General features: G+C 47.6%; 2 protein-coding genes across 2 annotated transcripts in view; one reads left to right on the top strand and one right to left on the bottom strand.

Moving 5' to 3' along the window:
• On the top strand, positions 1,186 to 3,657 carry RXFP3 (relaxin/insulin like family peptide receptor 3). The gene has a single exon (XM_005702054.2). It carries the CDS (start codon positions 1,407 to 1,409, stop codon positions 2,781 to 2,783), a length of 1,377 nt encoding a protein of 458 aa, XP_005702111.2. The 5' UTR covers positions 1,186 to 1,406; the 3' UTR covers positions 2,784 to 3,657.
• The window catches only part of SLC45A2 (solute carrier family 45 member 2), a 34,432-nt gene continuing 23,392 nt past the window's right edge, over positions 10,787 to 21,826 (bottom strand). Inside the window, exons 4-7 of the mRNA XM_005694821.3 lie at positions 19,353 to 19,496; positions 18,561 to 18,684; positions 13,870 to 14,075; positions 10,787 to 11,071 (exon numbers count right to left, since the gene is read on the bottom strand). Of these exons, the coding sequence (XP_005694878.2) occupies positions 10,847 to 11,071; positions 13,870 to 14,075; positions 18,561 to 18,684; positions 19,353 to 19,496 (699 nt within the window). The 3' untranslated portion in view covers positions 10,787 to 10,846. The remainder of the gene's footprint in view (positions 11,072 to 13,869; positions 14,076 to 18,560; positions 18,685 to 19,352; positions 19,497 to 21,826) is intronic.

Genomic DNA, 21,826 nt, shown 5'->3' with positions numbered 1-21,826 from the left:
CTCAAATGGTTTATATTGATTCCCTTTGCCCAAAGGAACTTAGAAGAGTCCTTCAAATTTACTTCCATTGGTCTGAAGCAAACAAGCAAACACCACCTGGTTAAGAGTTCTGATTATAATAGTAGTATGGGTACTGGTGCCAAAAACAGCCCTATGAAAACCTCTTTTCCAACTGCATCAGAGTAAAGAGAGTGTGGTTGAATGTGAGTAAACAATCTGTTAAAGAGCTGTGGGCTGAGAGCTAAGCACCTAGTGCCTGTGAGGTTAGCGCACCAATTACATGTTTTGCTTAGCTTCAGTTCTCAGAATACACCAAAGCAGATACCAACACCTGAACCCAGAGTTCTGTGACGTGAAGACGCTTTGAAAATCCTGACAACCACAGACGCCAATTACAGTGGTCATCTATTAGTAAGGGGAAGTGGAGCTGGCGTCTGGGTATTCAGTAAGAGCCCACCATCTGATTTAATGTATGGGCATGAAAAGAGACAAATATTGTTGCTTTTAAAAAAGAAAAATGGGCAGAAGACTGTGCATTTGGAAGTGAGAAAGAAAAAAATTCTCATAATTATGTTGGGGGATGAGGAAGGAAAAGCGATCGCAAATCAAAGCCGACTTTCTCCAGCAACAGAGGGAAATAAAGGGCTTTACGACCTTTTGAAACTGAAGGGAGACTGGCCCCGCGGCGCGGCGCGTGCGACGAAGTTCAGCACCTCGGAAAGCGCCCCCTCTCCTGGCGCTGGGGTTACGCATGCTCTTCGGGAGCCCGCAGCCTCGGCTGTGCGGGTGGAAATACAACTCGCGGCAACGCGGCTGGAACTCACTGCGAGTCGACAGCAGCGGAGAGATGGAGATGCGAGGCAGTGAGGCCGGCACCGAAAGCCCTCCAGAGAGTTTCAGCAAGGTAGACAGAACTCTCTTCAGAAACCTCGTCGGAGCAGCTGCGGAGGAAACCTACAAAGGTATTTGAAAGGGAAAGAGCGGGCCCCCAGGAGCGGTCTGGATCTGCAGGGAGGGAACGCGCTAGTGCCCAAGAGACAGCAGGAAACGCTGGGGGCAAAAAAATCTGAGTCTTTACAGTAGAGACCCGCAGACGCCAGCCTTGGCCGGACAACCTTTCGACGCCGTTCGCTCGCCTTGGGAGCTGTGCGTCTCTACTCTAGAATACCCCTCCAGAACCGACGCTCGGCGCCCATTTTCACGCCCAAGGCCAAGCTCCGCGCGCCGGGGACGCGCCTGGCGCCCTGTTCCTAGGCGCTCTCTTCCACAGCTACTTTGCAAGCCCCCGCGCGCGCCGGAACCCCGGAAGAGCCGGACTCCCCTTAGGAGCTATCTCCCGAAACATGACCTAGAGGCGCCAGCGCGGGCAGGTGGCCGCGGCAGCCGCGCCAGGCGCGCCAGCCACCATGAATAAGGCAGCTGGCGGGGACGAGCTCACAGAACTCTTCGGTCAGGTCCCGGACCTTCTGCAGGCGGCTAACTTCAGCGGCAACGCGTCGCTGCAGCTCCAGGACTTGTGGTGGGAGCTGGGGCTGGAGTTGCCGGACGGCGCGGCGCCGGGGCACCCCCCGAGCGGCGGCGGGGCGGAGAGCGCGGACCCCGAGGCCCGGGTGCGCATCCTCGTCAGCGTGGTGTACTGGGTGGTTTGCGCCCTGGGGCTGACCGGCAACCTGCTGGTGCTCTATCTGATGAAGAGCAAGCAGGGCTGGCGCAAGTCCTCCATCAACCTCTTCGTCACCAACCTGGCGCTGACGGACTTCCAGTTCGTGCTCACTCTGCCCTTCTGGGCCGTGGAAAACGCCCTTGACTTCAAATGGCCCTTCGGCAAGGCCATGTGTAAGATCGTATCCATAGTGACGTCCATGAACATGTATGCCAGCGTTTTCTTTCTCACCTCCATGAGCGTGGCGCGCTACCACTCGGTGGCCTCGGCTCTTAAGAGCCACCGGACCCGAGGGTACGGCCGGGGCGACTGCTGCGGCCAGAGCCTGGGGGACAGCTGCTGCTTCTCCGTCAAAGCACTGTGCGCGATGATCTGGGCCTCCGCCGCGCTGGCCTCGCTGCCCAACGCCGTCTTCTCCACCACGGTCAAGGTGATGGGGGAGGAGCTGTGCCTGGTGCGCTTCCCCGACAGGTTGCTGGGCCGCGACAGGCAGTTCTGGCTGGGCCTCTACCACTTGCAGAAGGTGCTGCTGGGCTTCGTGCTGCCGCTAGGCATCATCAGCCTGTGCTACCTGCTGCTGGTGCGCTTCATCTCCGACCACCGCGTGGCAGGGACCGAAGGAGGAGCCTCAGCGGCCGGGGGAGGCCTGGCCGGAGCCAGCGCTCGGAGACGCTCCAAGGTCACCAAATCAGTGACCATCGTGGTCCTGTCCTTCTTCTTGTGTTGGCTGCCCAACCAGGCGCTCACCACCTGGAGCATCCTCATCAAGTTCAACGCGGTGCCCTTCAGCCAAGAGTACTTCCTGTGCCAGGTGTACGCGTTCCCCGTGAGCGTGTGCCTGGCGCACTCCAACAGCTGTCTCAATCCCATCCTCTACTGCCTCGTCCGCCGCGAGTTCCGCAAAGCGCTCAAGAACCTACTGTGGCGCATCGCGTCGCCTTCTCTCACCAGCATGCGCCCTTTCACCGCCACCACCAAGCCTGAGCCGGAGGACCAGGGACTGCAGGCCCTGGCGCCTCTCCGCCAAGCCGCGGAGCCCGACCTGCTCTACTGCCCGCCTGGCGTGGTGGTCTACAGCGGCGGGCGCTACGACCTGCTGCCCAGCAGCTGGGTCTACTGACGCGGGCCGAAGTCCAGGGTGCGCGCAAACTGCAAAGCTGTTTTTCCTGGAGGGAAAAGAGCAGAGCGGGTGAAGGGATGCGAGGGGGACCTCCGGATCGAGAGTTTAGGAGGGAGGAGGATGGAGAGGAGCACAAAGGAGCAGCCTAAGAAGAGGTTGGGGACCTCCTCCGGAGAGGGGAGGCTGCGAACGCAGGTGGAGAGACAAGCTGGCAAAGGGGCCGAGCTCAGCCTTACAGGCCCAAGCCATCAGCCTCCGTTCCCCTTCTCTCTACACGCACTCCCTTCCTCCTCTTAGGCTACGTAGTGTAGGCTGGGCAGTGTAGGGCGCCCAGAAGGAGGAGAAAGGCATCCGGAATGTAGAGTAATTCGGGGGCGAGGAAGTGGCCTCAGCCAAATGGTGCGCAGACAGTTGAGCACATGTATTTCAGAAACTTTTTTTTTGGCAGCTCTTGAAAAACTCCTCAAGGTGCACGCAGCCGGGGGAGCCACCCTCAAAGCCTTTGCGCCCTGGTTCTGGGACAGCCGGGGTGCGAAGGTCTGATCTGCTGCTTGGCTGCGGGCAGGCCTAAAGTATGGGACCCGGAAACTTTTTCGGAGTTGAAAGAAAGAAGCGACAACCTTGTTCCGCCCGCAGGAGCAATGCACCAAGAAAGAGCCACCTCCCATGAGGCGTATGCTTTATCTTTTGGGTCGCGGAGAGTGCGCACACCCGGAGCCGGACTGGAACTCTGCGCTGCTCAAGGGTCGCCGGAACCAAAACGCTCGCCTGTGCTAGAACAGCTCTTTGCCGGGGAGTGGCTTCCCTGCGAGAGCGAGCGGACTCAGTGAGATTACAGAGGCTGAAGAGAGCGACTTCTTCAGGCTGCTGCTGCTGCTAAGTCGCTTCAGTCGTGTCCGACTCTGCTGCTGCTGCTGCTGCTGCTGCTGCTGCTGCTGCTAAGTCGCTTCAGTCGTGTCCGACTCTAGGCGACCCCATAGAAGGAAGCCCACCAGGCTCCCCCGTCCCTGGGATTCTCAAGGAGAAGGGGGGCGGGGCACGTGCTCTCTTGGTACTCCAACAGCAAGTGAGTGCGCCCTGCGCTGGAGGCAGGGAGTCTGGATTCCCTTGAGAGCCCTGCGGGTGCCTGGAGACACTGCGTCCGCTCGGGTCCGTGCACTGCAGGTGAGCTGTGCCCTGGAGCAATTTGAACAGGTCTAAGGAGACACGCCACGGGGAGTAGAGACTTTTCTGCAGCCTCACTCTCTCTCTTTGGGAATCGGAATGCGTGTTTGATTGAGGCTCTAGACCAGCAAGCAGAGGAATGACTCGGCCGCGTTTTTTGTAGGCTTAGAAGATTGAGAGATGCTGTAGAAACGTGGTTCCTGAAAACCAAACTCCCTGAAGCTGGAGTCTAATCATTCCAGAGGAGTTGTGGGGTAGGAAGGGGAATGGGAGACTCAAGTAAACTCTGTGCTGAAGGGGAAAGAGTAGGGAGAGTCTGTTCTGGGTGAATTACCAGGATTTCAGGTGTGGGGTTTCTTATTGCTCATAACACTGAGGAGAGAAGGCAAGAATCAGAATTCCCATGGGACTCTACCTTAACCAAGTTCCATTCATTCTAAAGACTGCTCAGCACGTTGACACACATGATGAATTTTTCCGTAACCCCCAGTCTAACGGGACCTTCTGAAGGGTGACACATTTCTCATTTCTGTTCTGGTCACAGCAGTATAATCCTTTCTTGAGGCTGCTCAGAGGGCGGGATGGAATGATTTACCCATCCAGCTGCCAGTTTTGACAGAGGTGCTGCTGTTTTTCTCTTTGGCGACCTAGTTTGAGATCACAAACAGGCACCTACTGGTGTGCTTATTTTCATAGCATAAATCATCACTATACAAACGTGTCTGCTTCTATAGCCACTTGAACCATAAATTACTTTGTGATTTTGTTGGAAATTTCCAGGACTGTCTGAGATTTAAGGTTCAAAATGTGAACTCCACAGCTCCAGCATTCCTGTCTCGCTTTATGTAACACACACAGTACAAAAATTAAGACCCTGCCACAAACACAAAAGCTGCTTGACCTCCCCATTCCTGAGCAGCCTTGAAGAAGGTAGCTTTTTTAGAAAACAGAATAATGCTTTTGTTTCAAAGTAGTCAAATTAGCCTCTCTTTGCCATTTAGGATGAAAACTTATTGATACTGATACTGAGAACCAATGGGCTAATAAACATTGAACTTTAATCCCAAGTCTCCAAAATATAAAGTAAATGAACAGGTAAACACCTACAAAGAACAAATAGGAGCATGGTAGTGTATCTCTGTTACACAGATATTCAACACTTACTGAGATATTCTCTTTATTAAGCAACTTGCTGTTTTGAATTTGACAATAAACAATGTGTGCGTTGCCCAAGGTTTTTAGGAAAGTATGTTGAAGTGCGTACTTCTGGTATGATGGGCACCAGAAAAACAGAAGGGGTGGGGGCAAGGACTTCAGGTAAGAACTCTATGAAAGAAGCCACCTTGTGCCCCTCACCCACATCTGTGGACTTCTAAGAACATGGCTTGAGGGAGCCAAGACCAAAACTATCTACACCAGAACAAAAGCATCAACAAGGAAATGGTCAAATCCAGTTGAGATCATCAAATTATTATTATTTTTTGAATGCTTGTGTGCCTAGCTCTGTGTTGAGTGTTGGGGTTATGTACACATTCCTGACATTTAGAAGGGGACAGTACCATGTACATGAGGCAAATGAGTCATGGGATAGTGAGTTAAATGCCGTGTTGTTGCTGTTCAGTCACTAAGTTGTGTCAGACTTTTTTTGATCCCATGAACTGCAGCACTCCAGGCCTCCATGACCTTCACTATCTCCCTAAGTTTGCTCAAATTTATGTCCATTGAGTCAGCGATGCCATCCAACCATCTCATCCTCTGTCAACCACTTCTCCTCCTGCCCTCAATCTTTCCCAGCATCAGAGTCTTTTCCAATGAGTCAGCTCTTCACATCAGGTGGCCAAAGTATTGGAGCTTCAGCATCAGTCCTTACAATGGATATGCAAGGTTGATTTCCTTTAGGACTGATTGGTTTGATCTTCTTGTTTTTGAATATCATAGTAAGGGCTAAAAGGAAGTCCTGTTTATAGGAATACAGGGATGGAGAACTTGATTCTGTTGGGGAATCAGAGACTTCCTGGCCAAAGCAGTATTTGAGATGGACCTACGAATATGGGCTTCTCTTGTGGCTCAGCTGGTAAAGAATCTTCCTGCAATGTGGGAGACCTAGGTTTGATCCCTGGGTTGGGAAGATCCCCTGGAGAAGGGAAAGGCTACCCACTCCAGTATTCTAGCCTGGAGAATTCCATGGACTGTATATAGTCTGTGGGGTGGCAAAGACATGACTGAGCAACATTCACTTTCATTTCACTTTCTTAGGAATATGAGTACAATTTAGATGGGCAATCTGGCAATTGAGACAGAGAGTAGGTGCATAGCTAGGGCATTTGAAGCTGGGGAAATTTAGTGATCAAAGGCTTTGAGGTTGGAGGGCAAGGTGCATGGAGGGAGAAGCAAAGCAGTATGGCCTCCCTTTCTCTTACAGGATTTACTGGGATTTCTAGGAAAAATGTAAATGTCCCTGCACTTGTTTTATTTGTCTGGGAACAGGACAGCTTTGTCCCAGAGGGGGTATGTCACTGGTATACTAAGAACAAGTATTTAAGTTCCCAAAGGTGGTTAACAGAGTGTGAAATTTGCTCAGTTGTGTCCAACTCTTTGCGACCCCATGGACTATACAGTCCATGGAATGCTCCAGGACAGAACACTGGAGTGAGAACCTTTCCCTTCTTCAACAGGTTTCCCAACCCAGGGATCGAACCGGTGTCTCCCACATTGCAGGTGGATTCTTTACCAGCTGAGCTATAGGGAAGCCCTGGTAGATTAAAAGCCTTGGTTAAAGGCTTTTAAAATTGGATTCTATTTGCTCATTCAAATCTCAGTGAAGTTGAGTTCAAGGAGTAAAGTATTACTTAAGTGTGAGTGTGAGCGTGTGTGTGTGTGAGAGAGAGAGAGAGTCTGTGTGCTCTAGCTCCCTTTTCCATCCCATAGCCCACCCAGTGTTCCATTTGAAAAGAGCTTCACTTGTAATGAAGACCATGCCCTGTAGTTGGCCACAGATGACTACTCTTGACTTCCTTGGGGGTCCAGGGAAGACAACTCTCAGTTGCAGCTCACCCTTCCAGCCCATCCAGTCATTCATTTCAAAATCTTTAATCAGCAGAGCAGTGCTTGGAGAAATGATCAGAAGATACACATTGAACTCAGCAAATGATTCCATTTCCAAATGTTGTAGAGGTCAAGAACAGGCAGGTGAGGCAGGAGAGATGGCTGGATGCTGATTCTTTCTTAAGGCTGCGTGCTATCATGTGGAAAAAGCTTCCCTGGTGGCTCAGATGGTAGGGCGTCTGCCTGCAATATGCGAGGCTCAGGTTTGATCCCTGGGTCAGGAAGATCCCCTGGGGAAGGAAATGGCAACCCACTCCAGTACTCTTGCCTGGCCAATCCCATGGACAGAGGAGCCTGGTAAGCTACAGCCCACGGGGTCTCAGAGTCAGGCACGACTGAGCGGCTTCACCTTCCTTTCCTTTCCTGTTCCTTTCCTGAGAGCACTGGCTCATTCTTGTCCTAGGCCCAGGGCAGGGGTCCTGTGTGGGACTGGGAGCAGGTGTCCTCCCTGGGTCCTCTTCTAAGTCAGTCATGACCTTGCTGCTCTTGGATGGATAACGTGAAGGGGAGAAGGAGTAAGGAAGACTGGGGAAGATGGAATCTTTTTGCTGGTGAATGTAACAATTTCATTTGTGAGTGTATATTCCAATAGTGGGCGTCCCTGGTGGCTCAGATGGTAGTCTGCCTGCGGTGCTTGAGACCAGGGTTCGATCCCTGGGTCGGGAAGATCCCCTGGGGAAGGAAATGGCAACCAACTCCGGTATTCTTCCCTGGAAAATCTCATGGGCGGAGGAGTCTGGCAAAATACAGTCGGTGGGGTCGCAAAGAATCTGACACCACTGAGCGACTTCACTTTCACTTTTCTTTTCACTTTCATTCCAGTAGGTGGCGCTAGTGGTAAAGAATCCGCCTGCCAATCCGGGAGACGCAAAAGACATGGGGTTCGATCCCTGGGTGGGGAATATCCCCTGGAGCAATGCATGGCAACCACTCCAGTATCCTTGCCTAGAGAATCCCATGGACAGAGGAGCCTGGTGGGCTACAGTCCATGGGGTCACAAAGAGTTGGATATGACTGAAGCAACAGCACACACACACACACACACACACACACACACACACACACACACACACACACACACTGATAGAAGGCAGGGGGCCTGGATTGGAGAGAAAATAAGTGCCAATGTGCACAGGAGGGAGGCAAGGCTCAGAGGCTGATCAGTGGAACTACAGCACACTGAGGTCTGAGGAGAAAGCTCAGCTCAGTCTGGAAAAATTAATCTGGAGAAAATGGGATAAACTGTGGGAACCCAGAGAACCTGGTGCTGAATAAGGAAGCTGTGTGTGTTCTGCAGGTGGCAAGTGTGGGCAGCGAAAGGAAGGATTGACCACTTTGGTGTAAGGCTTGCCCTCCTTCCCCTTCTGCCCCACTCTACACAACCAGAAGAGCTCAGATCCACAGATGTACCCCAGAAATACCACCCCACGCCCTAGCACTGCCCCTGCCACAACCCAAGAGCAGCAGAGATCAGGCTCTTAAAAAGGAGGCAGCCAAGAGAACTGCAGCCTGGAGCCATCAGACCTGGGCAGCCAGGACCCCTACCCCGGGTCTGATACTAGAGAGGGCTGCTCAATCCTCCGCTCCCACCTGTACCCCTTCCCACATAGCGAGGAATCCATGGAGCTGCCTGGAGCCTGAGCCCTGCTCCTCCACCCACTAGACTATGCTTCGGTATGCAAGACGTCAAATTCCCCATCTAAATGGCTCTGAGGCTCTAAGGGCTTCGTGGGTCCTTTCCTCTTGAAGGTGGAAGACACCACTGAGTCTGTGCACCCTTAGGTGTGAAGGGAGGCTGAGGGTGACTGTTTGCAGGTGTGGTGAAGGGCGGGGAGTTGGGAAGGCTATGGACGTGCAGGTGTCAAGGTCCCCACAGGGGCCCTCACAGTGCTGGACTGGGATAAGGGTGGGAAAAGGGGGGATGGGCCTTCATCACTGGTCTCTCCCCCAGGCCCTGCAAATGCAAACGGTAGGAGTGGACCTGCACCCCTCATTCCCCAAGAGGTTTTGTGAAAGGGAACCCAAAGAACCCCTGAGCACAGTTCTCCTTTGCAGTACCCCTTCCCCAAATGAGCCTACACTGCAGGCTCCTGGCCATGCTACTGAACCGTCCATTCTGCTATGCACCAGGAAGCCAGAAGACAGCCTGAATCCCTGTGTCCTTGTTCTCAAAGCAGCTTATTGCATGTCTCCAAATTCCCTTCCAGCATGGGAGGTCTCCATAATCTAGAAATTCACCTGAGGCAGTGATTACACAACCAGCTCTAAGATAAGGCAGGAGAAGGAACCACATAACATGTTTTAACTTGGAGAAACATGTGGGCAAATCATTCTGCACCACTCAGGCACATCTGGAATTATATAGAAAACACTCATGAAGGACAGGTGATGGGGAGATCTAGACCTGAGGAAGCAGGATGGTAAGCCTTTAAAAAATAATTAATGATGGCTGTCATGTATCAAGTGCAGACCAGTGGCCAGCCTCCAGGCTGAGTGCTGCTCTTATAGGGAACAACAGAGCCCAAGTGCCTGCGTTCAAAGCCCAGCTCTGCCACTTCAGAGCTGTGTAGCTTCAGATGAGAACTATAAACCTCTCTGCCTCTGTTTCCTCATTTAGAAAATGGAGATCAGTAGCAGCAGCTTCTCCCAAGACTGCTGTATTAACAGGGGTAAAATGCTGAGAATGGTGGTAAGCACTCTGTAAGGCTTAGGTATTACAAATGGTCACCACTCTCTGGGGTAGGAAGTATTGGGTGGGTCATAAAGTTCCCTCGGCTTTTTCCATAAGATGTTAGAGAAATCTCGAATGAACTTTTTGGCTAACTCAATATTACCCCAAATGTACAGAAGAACAAGTGCAGCTTTTGAGGTTCTGTAGTTTGCTGGGGAGCAGCAAAGCCAGGATCCCAAACCAGCCTGGCTCTAAAGCTCATGGTCTTTCTGTTAAACCATGCTGCCATCATGAACTTCAAGGGGTATGGCTGAGAAATGCTGCTTCACTTGGAGAAGAGAGGATCACAGGAGAAACGGGAGGCAGTTATTTGAAAGGCTTCCAGTGAGACTCCAGGGACTGGAACTAAAGTGCAGGCTAGAGAGAAAGATTTTTACTGCATCAATAAGATGAGCTGTTTCCAAGTGGGAAATCCTCTAGCATGAGATGTTCAAGCAGACTTGTAGGGATAGTATAAATTAACATGAATGAATCATGAGCGAGTTAAATATGAATTGAATATGAATGAATTAATATCTCAAATCACCAGCCTTATTTTGCATAATGATGCATTGGATGAAAAATAGAACCTTCCTGACTATATACGGACCCCTAGTTAAAAAATAAAAATTAAAAAATCACATCACAGGATAAATTCCAGCATCACAAGTGTGTGTTAGTCAGCGGCTCAGGTTTTATCAAGGCCTAAAATGCCCTGTGGAAAACAGACCCTGCCTCCCCATTCCACTGCAGTGACTCAGGGAGAAAGTTGCAAGGAGGTGCTGTCATCCATACTTGCCCTTTGCCACCAGTGAATGGGGACATGGCCCAGTCTCTCCTAAGACAAGTCATGTTGAAATACTGAGACTGATGTGGACAGAGCTGGCTGGGAATAAGGGGTAGCAACGCACAGAGTCGGACACGATTGAAGTGACTTAGCAGCAGCGGCAGCAGCAACTGCAGTTGAAGTCAAAACACGTGGCATCCAAAGGGCAGACACAAAAAACGCAGAGCTAGATAAAGATTGATTTCATGCTGCGTGCACCACGGTGTCTGAGGTTAGGGACCGTGTCTCTTTATTGACCTAATCCACATATCTAACAAAGAGAGCCACAAAGCAACAGCCAATCAGTGCCACCGCAGAGGCTGTGATCACCACGACGACGACGCTGCCAGCTGTGTTGACCAGAAGGCCCAGGCCACTTCCGACCAGGATCTGAGCCAGCTGCACCATGCATGTGAGGGCGGCGCAGTCCAGGCCCTGCCCTCTGCTGCTGCCATCCAGGCCCCCACCCAGGGCCCGTTGCTTCTGCAAGACAAGAACAGGGACAGCATTTGATCTATGCCAGCTGTTCCATAGGGCAGAGTCAGCAAGCAAACTTTTTCTTTAGAAAGCCAGATAACAGATACTTGCAGCTGTGGTTCCAAACACACAGCTCTGCCGTTGCAGTGCCAAAGTAGTCACGGCACACAAACAAGTTCCAACACAACCTTAAGACACTGCTCTTTGATTCAAGCTCCACTCCCTGCCTTTTCCCCCTACCTGCCACAAAATCTTGAATATTAACTATGAGAGTTAAATGATGAAGAACACAAAATTCTCTCTTCCTAAGCATTCAATAAATACAGTGGATTAGAAACAATAAATATCCCTTTTCATCCCTTCCTTAGAGTTGAAAGTTCAAACACTTTCAGGAGGATGTTGAATCACAGATATATGTTAGGAGAGGCAACATAAAAAAGCAATTAAACCTTTTAAAATAGGGTTGTTGTTTGGTGAGTAGATTAATGTTTGCTTACTATTTGACATTTGGTCTGAATTGGCTGATAGCATTGCCATTTATCAGGTATCATATACGTGCTAGGGCTTGAGCAAGGCTCTTTCACTTACATTATTTCATTCATGCTTACCACCTTTCCAGAGGCACATGGAAGGGAAGCCCCAAAGTGTTAGCCCCTCAGTCATGTCCAGTTCTTTGTGACCCCATGGACTGCAGCCGTCCAGGCTCCTCTGTCCATGAGGATTCTCCAGGCAAGAATATTGGAGTGGGTAGCCATTCCCTTCTCCAGGGGATCTTCCTGACTCAGGGATTGAACCCCAGTAACCTTCATTGCAGGTAGGCCTTTTTTTTCTTTTACCATCTGAGCCATCAGGGAGGCCCATATTATTATCATTAACCTCATAATAACAATAATACAATACTACTGCCTACCATTTTTTGAGTCTTTGCAAGGTGCCAGGTAGGCATTATGCTAAGCAGATTACCTATACTATCTCATTTCTTTTTTTATTTTTATTTTTACTTTATTTTACTTTACAATACTATATTGGTTTTGCCATACATTGACATGAATCCACCATGGGTGTACATATCTCATTTCATTCAATTTTCCAACAATTCTATAAGGTGGGTGTTTCATTCCCATTTGATTAGAAAACTAAAGCTCTATGAGTCTGAAAGATAATTCCTACACTATTAAATTTTAAGAAATCATTGTGCAGGAAAATGCATAGTATCCTTTGAATAAGAAAAGGAAAATGAGAAAATGCAATTCGTAATCGCTAGATTTTCATTCAAAAATACTAGAAAGATAGACAAAAATCTAAAGAAAGTGGTTACATGTAGGGGCCTAGGGTAGGGGGAAGGGGGAATAGGGAAAGAGTGAAGGGAGACGGAGGCAGGTGCCATTTGATTCACACTTGCATATCATTGTGGCTGCTGAACCATGTCATTGTATTTCCCATCTAAAAATGAACTCATTTTGAGTGACACTTAGTAAATAAATGGACAAGATCTCTGGGCTTCCCTGGTGACGAAGACGGCAAAGAATCTGCCTATGATGCAAGAGACCCAGGTTCGATCCCTGAGTCAGGAAGATCCACTGGAAAAGGGAATGGCAACCCACTCCAGTATTCCTGCCTGGAGAATTCCATGGACAGAGAAGCCTGGTGGGCTACAGTTCATGGGGTCACGAAGAATTGGATACAACTGAGTGACTATTTTTTCCACTTTATGATTCCCCAGTGTCCCATAGCTCCCAAATGGGGGAGGCACAATTTGAATCCAGGTTCTTCTGCGTCCATAGCCTCTGTGTTTGGGGTCTAGAATCATACAGCTCTGTCTTGGAGGGGAGGTTCTCAATGCCAGCTGTATCTCCAGCAGCTAAGTGCCTGCCATGCATTGAAACATTAGTGATGATGTCTGCCAGGAGTAAGGACAGCTGCAACTCTTGTTTAAAAGTTTTAACGCCTAGTGCAACCCTGCCGCACTGAGCTTGCCAGATCAAATGATGAAAAAGAAGGCCAGTGTTCTAGTCACATGGACATGTGTTCAGGGTTTTTGCAGTGTCCTGCTGGGATGGATAAGCTAATAGTTCTCTTTAGCTTTTACAGTTGAGGAAATGTAAGCCTATTTTCAGGGGGAAAGGTGCATATTTTGATAAGAAAAGGTGGTAATTTTAGAGCAGAAATACCCAACCTAATGCTTTTTTTTTAAAACCCAACCCAAACTCCCAGCCACATGGAGTCTTGCCCTCTGGCTTGAATTTCCAGATGGAAATGGAGATGGGCCGGGCCTCCCTTGAGGCAGCTAGAGAGTTAACCAGCTGCCACCAGCTTTCCTCCCTGCACACCGGGCATGACTTACTAAAACCCCATTTCCAAGGAAACTATTGCTCAACCAGTAACTCCCAGAAATGGCACCGGACCTCTGCAGTGGTTGAGGGCCGGGGCCCTCACTGTGGCACCCAGAAATGGCTGCAGGGGCATGGCAGGTGTCATAAGCCCAGAGTTTCCCCTGCTTTGTCTCTGTGTGATTGTGGGCTGGCTTCTCAGCATTACCAACCCTCCCTTTTCCAATGTGACAAATGGGAGTAATGGTGCCTGTCTGACTGCTCCCAAGTGCACTGGGCTTCAGAGTAAGGAGGAGAGGGTGGGCTGGGAACGTGGTCATGCCCTGGCCAGGCCATCGTAGCATCTGGCTGGACATTTTAGTGCTGTAGTTTAGAGAACCCCTATTTTCCAGCTCTGCTCTACACTTTCCCACCAAGTCCCCCCGCCTTCAGGTGGCTTCAGGCGTCACTCGGCACTGAGGTTTGACCACGCACCTGCTCCTCGCGGTGATACACAGCGATGAGGGTAAAGGGTACCGTGTACAGGGTGCTGGACATCACGCCAAATAAGGTGCACATGGCCAGAGTGGAGTAGACATTCGGGAAGAGCCCGATGAATCCTGTGCCCAGGCCGAACAGCAAATACCCCATAAAGTAAAGACCCTTTAATCCGATGCAGGGAACCAAAATTTTCTGAAAGTCTGTGGGGAGAAGAGAGGGAAAAATTATAGCTGGCAGTGCCTCACAACATCTCATAATTTCAGACAACCTTTGCTTTTGAAGATTCACTTTTGTTTTTTTAAATCTTTCCTTTGATATTGAGTCAGGAACAAAAGAACCCCCTTATCTATGCTTGAAGACAGCTGGTTTTGGGAATCAGCTTTGAATCCTTTGCCTAAAGGAGAGCTGGAGATTGCCTTCCTGGGTTGATTTTCTTTTCTGCAGGGAAGGACCAGGGACTGTGTAGTGGGCAGCTATATATAGCAACAAGACGCAGAAAAGATGACTGAAAAGCCCATCTTCGTTTTGGGACCCTGGGGCTGCAGGACATGCAAGAAAAGTGCAGTTCTTTCTAATTCACAGGGATCTATCCCAGCAGGACCAAAATGACAATCCAGGTCTATCTTGACCCAAAGTCAGGTTGGAGGAAATGAACATAACCAGAGTTTATGGAATAAGCTGAGTCATTCAGTTTTTCCACCCCACCCAAATGCTGTCTCCACAACCTGAGAAGCAGGTAAAGAAGGTACTTCACCTGCAGACACTGGCCCTGACATACCAGCCCTTCCCAGTCGGGTCAGGGGACCCTGCTGTGCCAGGCACCTCCCCATCGCTGGCACCCTCATACTCTGGACAAGCTCTATAACTTCTCCAAAACTTCAGCTTCTTGATCAGAAAAATGGAATTAGTAAAATCCTTGCTGGCGGTTGTTACTAGGATCAAATGAAGTAAAATAGCTGTGAAATCCCCCAGCCGAATGCCAAGCACACGGAAGACATCAAGTTAACACTGGCTATCATAATTTCAAAAACACAGACTTTGCTGAATATGGTTGACTTTCCACTGGGGTCTCCTCAAAGCAGGTAAACTTGGCTTGCTCATAAAAGACTCATGGTAGAGCTCATTCTTTAAAACTGAAAATTTTGCTTTAAAATATTTTCCTATGTTTTTCACCACAGTAGGGAAAATCCCTAAGAATGTTTTATCTTCCTTTTTTTAATTTTAATCCATAGTTTTATCTTTCCTCTGCCCCAAGCTGCTAGATGTACCCAGGAGATAGATAAATGATAGAAACTAGAAATGTGCCTACTCAAGAGTGAAATTTCCCATATCTTTTCAAATAATTATTGGATTTATACTTCACAGACAAGAAACCTCATCTGTATTCCATTTGTATTATTGTTATATCAATTATGCATTAAATATGTGAAGGGAAAGTCGCTCAGTAATGTCTGACTCTTTGCGACCCCATGGACTATACAGTCCATGGAATTCTCCAGGCCAGAATACTAGAGTGGGTGGCCTTTCCCTTCTCCAGGGGATCTTCCCAATCCAGGAATCAAACCCAGGTCTCCCTCATTGCAGGTGGATTCTTTACCAGCTGAGCCACAACAGATGCCCAAGAATACTTGAGTGGTAAGCCATCCCTTCTCCAGGGGATCTTCCCGACCAAGGAATTGAACCAGGGTCTCCTGCATTGCAGATGAATTAAATTTGTATCTATTATGTATTACATTGGTATCAATTTGGAATTCTGAAAATGTTAAAGGAACAACATTGCTTCCTCTATTAAATTCATGCCATGCTTGGAGGGGTGTTGTCAAGGCTGAGAATAAAAGCAGTATAAATCTAGTTTGCTTAATCATTATGCAGAAAATGGAATATAAGTTGTCTCAGTACCTGAAAGATACCATCAATATTCATTGGATAAATGCTCTCACCAAGTAGATGGGCCAACCAGGAAGAAGGCAAAAGGTGATAAAAAGATTTGGAAACATAACTAACTTCACTATAAAGCCTGAAAATCTGGCAAAGAATGCTTTATTTATGAAGCAAAATTAATAACTATCAGCCAAGTTGACTTGCCCTATGCTGTTTCTGATACTAAATAACATCGTGCCTCTCCTTAGAGTTGGAGAGAAATGATTGATTGAGGCCCCAGCTTTGAATAGTAGTCTATGCTATGAACAATTGGCTATATTTCAGTACTCAGTGTGGCTATACTCATCGATCTAAGTGTACCTGCTGTGTAAAAGGAGCTTGGAAACAGTCTTTTATCACCATCCCCCATCTCTTACCTCAGCGGCCAGAGTGCCCTACCAAAGTCCCTCTGGATAGACATTCTGGGTCGTCAACCTGGTGTTATGTGATGAGTCCAAAATCCAGGGTTATCTAGTGTACTCTGGAATTGTGGCAAGTGACTGATTCTGCCCAGAGCGGGTTGGAGTGCAGAGGGAAGACTTGAGAGATGGCACAAACAGGGGCATACTGGAGTTGGGTCTGGCTGGGTAGGGAGGGAGAAACAGCAGCTCAGGCGGAAGAAACCAAATATAAACACACAGACATGAGACCGGCTGGGAAGCGGGTCATTGGGAGAGTTCCTGCTTGGGAGTGACTGAGGTCCAAGGATGAGCCAGGCCAGACTCTGAGTCCTGGAGCACCAAGGTCAGGACCTCCACTCTATCTTATGGGAACCCCTGAAGATCTTTAGGCAGGGCTGGTTGGTATTTTATAAAGAACATTTTAGTTCTAACTCACCATCTTAGGAATATCACAGGTTTATACATTAATACAACTTTCAAAAACGATTAAAATAGGAGGGATTCTTGTATAGAGAGATTTTAAGTAGAAAGGTCCTAAAAAATAACATGCTGTTGAATTTTCAAAAGCCATGAAATTCATGTAGGAACTCAACCTAGATAATGGAAGGGTCCCTGGGGGGGATTCTTTGAGGAAAACAAGTTAAAATTGACATAAAATTAAAAGGCTAACGACTTTTAGAAAAATATTTTCCTCTTCAAAGAATAAGCATAGTAGTAAATAGTTGCCCTACATCTTGAAAGCACAAAGTGAGATGGATAAGTTATTAAATCCTTTCAGCCTAATGCTCCCTGATTCTAGGTATTTGAAATTGTCCTCCTGCAAGTTTTTTTTTTTTCTTCTTCTTCTTCTTAATCTGTACCCTCTGGAGCCAAGGATCAAACCTGCATCTCTTACTTTTCCGGCACGCGCAGGCGAGTTCGTTACCGTTAGCGCCATCTGGGAAGCCCAAGGTGGGCAAAGGGCTTCCCTGGTGACTCAGTGGTAAAGAACCTGCCTGACAAGGCAGGAGATGCATGTTCAGTCCCTGGGTTGGGAAGATCCCCCGGAGAAGGAAATGGCAACCCACTCCAGTTTTCTTGGCCTGGGAAATCCCATGGGCAGAGGAACCTGGATGCAGTCCAAGGAGTTGTAGAGTCAGACATGGCTCAGCAACAAGGGGGAAAAAGGGTTTTGCTAAGGAAATGTAAGCTTCAAGCCACCACTATTTGGTTACCATAAATTTTAAAATCATGAATTCTATGGTTTTATGATTATGGGGCTCATGGATAGGCTTATATTAGGTCCCCTTTCCCCAGTTGTGCTATACTTTAAAGAGATTTTCTTGATCTCAAAACAGGTTTTCAGCTGTTTTAGCTGGGCAAAGGGCTAAATGCCGGGCAAAGGGCTAAATGCCAGGCTAGGGGACAATGTGTACATTCACTTTCCTCCCCAACAAGAAGCACACTTCAGTGCATGATGCCCCTGGGAATGGTACCACGGACTGTCCTCAACTGCCTCCCCTGCTTCCACCTGGGCCATAACCCTGCTGTCCCCTGGGGCTGTCCAAAGCCTGGACCTCTGCCCTGCGGATCAGCTATTTTTCCCACAATACGGAAGAAGCTTCCAAATTTCCACTCCAAATGAGGGACCTGCATACATTTTAAAGGCCTGAGTTTTCATTTAACTCAATGTGTCCAGCACTTGGAGATTTCCATACAAATTAGCTAGCACAAAATGAGCCTGTGTGATGCCCTAAAATTAGAGGACATCCATTTGGACATAGTTAAATCCAATCCCAGAAATCCCTTTGAATACAGTGTCCCCATAGATAAATTTAGCCAAGGTTGGAGGTGGGGGGTGAAGTTAATAGATCCCATGGAAAGCTGATGCCTGAGAAGAAAAGCTGTCCTTCTCAATCTAGAACAGGGCTCCTATAACATACCACCCTACTGATCGGAGCTAAAGCTATTTTATATGTTACTTTTGTCACTTATCATATTAACCATCCCTCCTATTTTCTGTCTAGATTGATAAGTGTATCTATGAAACCCCATGGTGATCTCACTGCAGCAGAACGCAGACCTGCTGTTAATCAGTCATCTTGGCTGTGATGATCCCGCATGCATCCAATATTTTACCATGTTGTTTCCAAGGTTTCCTCTTATTTCCCAAAGTATCTTGATCAGGAGCCCCCTGATTCCAAGTACAAAGTAATTGCTGTGGAGAATGGTACCCAGGATTCATTGGGAAAAGGCTACTTGATGTGGTCTCTTCTAAGGGAAAAGGTTTTTCCTGATCTCCATATATCCACCAAAAATAAAATCCAAGATTCTGCTAGACCAGAACCCTTAGAAGACACCCTCAAGAGGAGGAGGCTTACTTACAAGAATAAAGTGAGGAGAACATAGAGTTGATGCACAAGCCCCAGCATCCAACCTCAACCCCTCTTTGGTAGATGAGGAACTCTGTGGAGTTGTGGGCACCGTAGGGATCCCCGTGGTACACGATCTGCAAGAAAGATTTGGGGCCGCTGAGTTCCCAGTGCGGGTTGGTAAGGACCCCTTCTCATGTGCTCTGTGTCTCTTCCCCTTGCTGGGGGCACAGACCTCACTCCCCCATGACTGTGGCACCCTTTCATCCTTTCACACCTCCACTCAAGGACCCTCAGGAGGACTTAATGCCTACTGCCTCCAATCTAAACAACATCCTTCAAATGTTGAACATCCCTCCTCCTGTCTAACATCTGGCTCCACCTGACTTAGGCAACCCTGTCACCTCTATTCTGATACAGCCAACAGGCTTCAGACTCATCTCCACACATGCCAGTCCTATCTCCAACTGGAATGTTTCCTCCCCGTCCCCTCCCTCTCCAATTCCTACTCACCCTTCAAGACCCAAATCACACTGCCCCTCCTTTATTAAGCCTGCTGTGACCATTACAGCTCACCTCAAATTTTCCTTATTTGTTGTATTTGATCGAACACTGGTCCCATAGTGTCCTCTAACTGTGCAGGGTGTAGACACTTCCCTCTGGAACTTGTCTATAAGCCAGCTCCCTGAAAGTACTCTCTCTTCCGCTCTTACTGTGCCCATCCTAGAGGGGCTCAGAAGCTCCACAGGTGCTGATGGAGTGATTAGTGTGTGAGACAAAGAGCGCGTGCAGACATGTCTGTTACCTGGCCCATGAAGTCTGTGAAGAAGAGCATGTTGGACAGGAAGGCAGTCCATCCAATGAGGTGGCTGATGCAAAGACAGCGGTAATGAGGGGGCATGCTCCTCAGTGCCCTCAACAGTGACCTCAAGGTCATTGTCCTCTGAGTCTGGAATAAAACACCAAACAGGTGTGACATTCAGTGTAGAATGTCAGTGTAGCCCACTGTGGGAGCCAGCACACAGCCATGTTACATATCTGTTAGTAGCCTATCACACAAGGTCACACCATCTGGGCACAGCACCATGGTTTCCATGGAGTGTTCTCATAGGAGGTGTTTCGTTATGTATGTGCAGATACTTCACAGTTTCAGGCCACTATCAGGGCTTTGAGGACATAAGGGCGAAGGGACTAGAAACAGACTTGCTTTGAGCTAAGATGTAAGAGCCACCCATCAAATTTCCTATCTTTGAATGACAAAACCACTGTATAAGGATGAAGCTCATGGATTTAAGTGAGCCCCTAGATGGTTATAATTCTTAGACCTCTTGATTCTTAAAATCTGGTCATCCAAATTCCAAGATGGCCTCTATACTCTCTGTCTTCATGATTCTGTTCTATTCCATGGCAAAACGATTTTGCAGAAGTAACTAAGGTTACTAATCAGTTGGCTTCAAGTTAATGAACAGGGAGATTATCTGGGTGACCCTAATGAAATCACATCAACCGTTTAAAAAGCACAGTTTTCTCTGGCTAGGAGCAGAAGGGGAAGCCAGCAAGTCTCAAAGCACAAGAATTGCTGGGGTTTGAAGGTGAAGTGGGCCACAGGGAAGAACTTGAGTGTGACCCCCAGGAAATGACTGACCCCTGGCCATCAATTAGCAAGAAAACAAGGACCTCAACAACTACAAGAAGCTGGATTCTACCTGCATGAGCTCAAAGCTGATTCTTCCCCATTCAAACCTCTGGATGAGAAGGCAGCTACACCAACACCTTGATTTCAGCCTTGTGAGACCCTGAGCAGAGCACTTGACTGAGCCCACCCAGACTTCTGACCTACAGAAGTCTGAGATTATAAATAGGTGTGGCTTTAAGCTGCTAAACCTGTGGTGGTTTGTTATGCTGCAGTAGAAAATTACTACATTGAGCCAATCAGCTCCCTGCTCTGGGTCAGGTACCTCCTCCGGGTTTATTTCTCTGGATCCTGTCATCAGTCAACATGTGTACCTGAGCCCTAAGTCTAGTCAGAAGTGAGAACACTGTAGAACATATGCATACACACGAAACTAGACACATGTGAAATGAATACATATGCCCCCCGCCAATTCTTTAACCTAGACTTAAATTATGTTAAAACCAGAGGCTATAATTTATTGGTGTCAGTAGCTTTGAGAGAATGAAAAAAACTGAACTATTGGCACAACTGTTTTGAAGTAAAAAAAACAGCCTGTAACAGCTTGTCATATGAGAGAAGAAAAATATCTCGGGAATATTAAGAAATCAGCTGCCCTGAGACACTGAGACGGTAAACATTAACCATGGCAGGGTGATGGGTCTTTCTTTCTGTCTGATTTCTATTTGTTCTGAATCTTGACATAATAAAATTGGATCTTAGCTAGTTTATTTACAAGATATCTCCCAAGATTTTTCCATTTTAACTGTAAGAGAAAATTGTTTTAGAACTCTTAATCTTCCATGATAATGCTTTTTACTTCTTTGATGCAGAAAATTATATTCACTCATTGCAGGGTTGTTGTACAAGTTGATTTTTTATTTCATGGATTTTATAGTATTTAACCTAATGACCATGACTCCACTGACTTTTTATACTTACTCAGTATTAAAAAAAAAAATACATAGACATTACTATGGAGTAAGGAAAAAAATATTTTCTGCATGTAGAACATGGTATTTGTCTAACTAAATGGTGACCATAGCAGAAATCCAATGTAGAACTATTACTTTTTCTCTTGACTACAGGAAGAAACAATTAACTGTATAGACTGAGGAATAACAGCCTGATTTTCATATCTCAGGCCAAGCGATTCATCTTTAATTTCTTTCCCTTCTTTCCAAAAATTCAAAAATTTAAAAAGTGAATCTGACCAGCAAGTATTCAGCTTCATTTCAAATATTAATTTATGCTTTGGACTTCTATATAATTTCAGCCTGCTTTCATTGTTAACCTAATTTTTTCCTTTCTCCCCCACATAAATAAAAGCTTCAAAATTATGCCTTTCTGTAAAAGCTGTGAATATAAATATTCAGTCTTTCTGGATATTTTAACTCAGAATGAAAATTCAGCTAGCATCTTACTCACTGACTCATCAGTTCCCTTAGTAAAGCCCTTGCAATGATTTTGAGCTGTTGGGAGTCATCTTATTGCATGTATTTGTCAACCGGAGATTGGGTAATGATGGATTTATAAATGAAAAATGAACAGAGCCATGAGGGGGAGACAGAACCACACAAAAGTACCCTCAGAAGGAGACTAAATGT

Source organism: Capra hircus, chromosome 20, assembly GCF_001704415.2.
Source record: "Capra hircus breed San Clemente chromosome 20, ASM170441v1, whole genome shotgun sequence".
Classification (NCBI taxonomy): domain Eukaryota; kingdom Metazoa; phylum Chordata; class Mammalia; order Artiodactyla; family Bovidae; genus Capra; species Capra hircus.
This window is presented reverse-complemented; position numbering and strand designations above follow the sequence as displayed.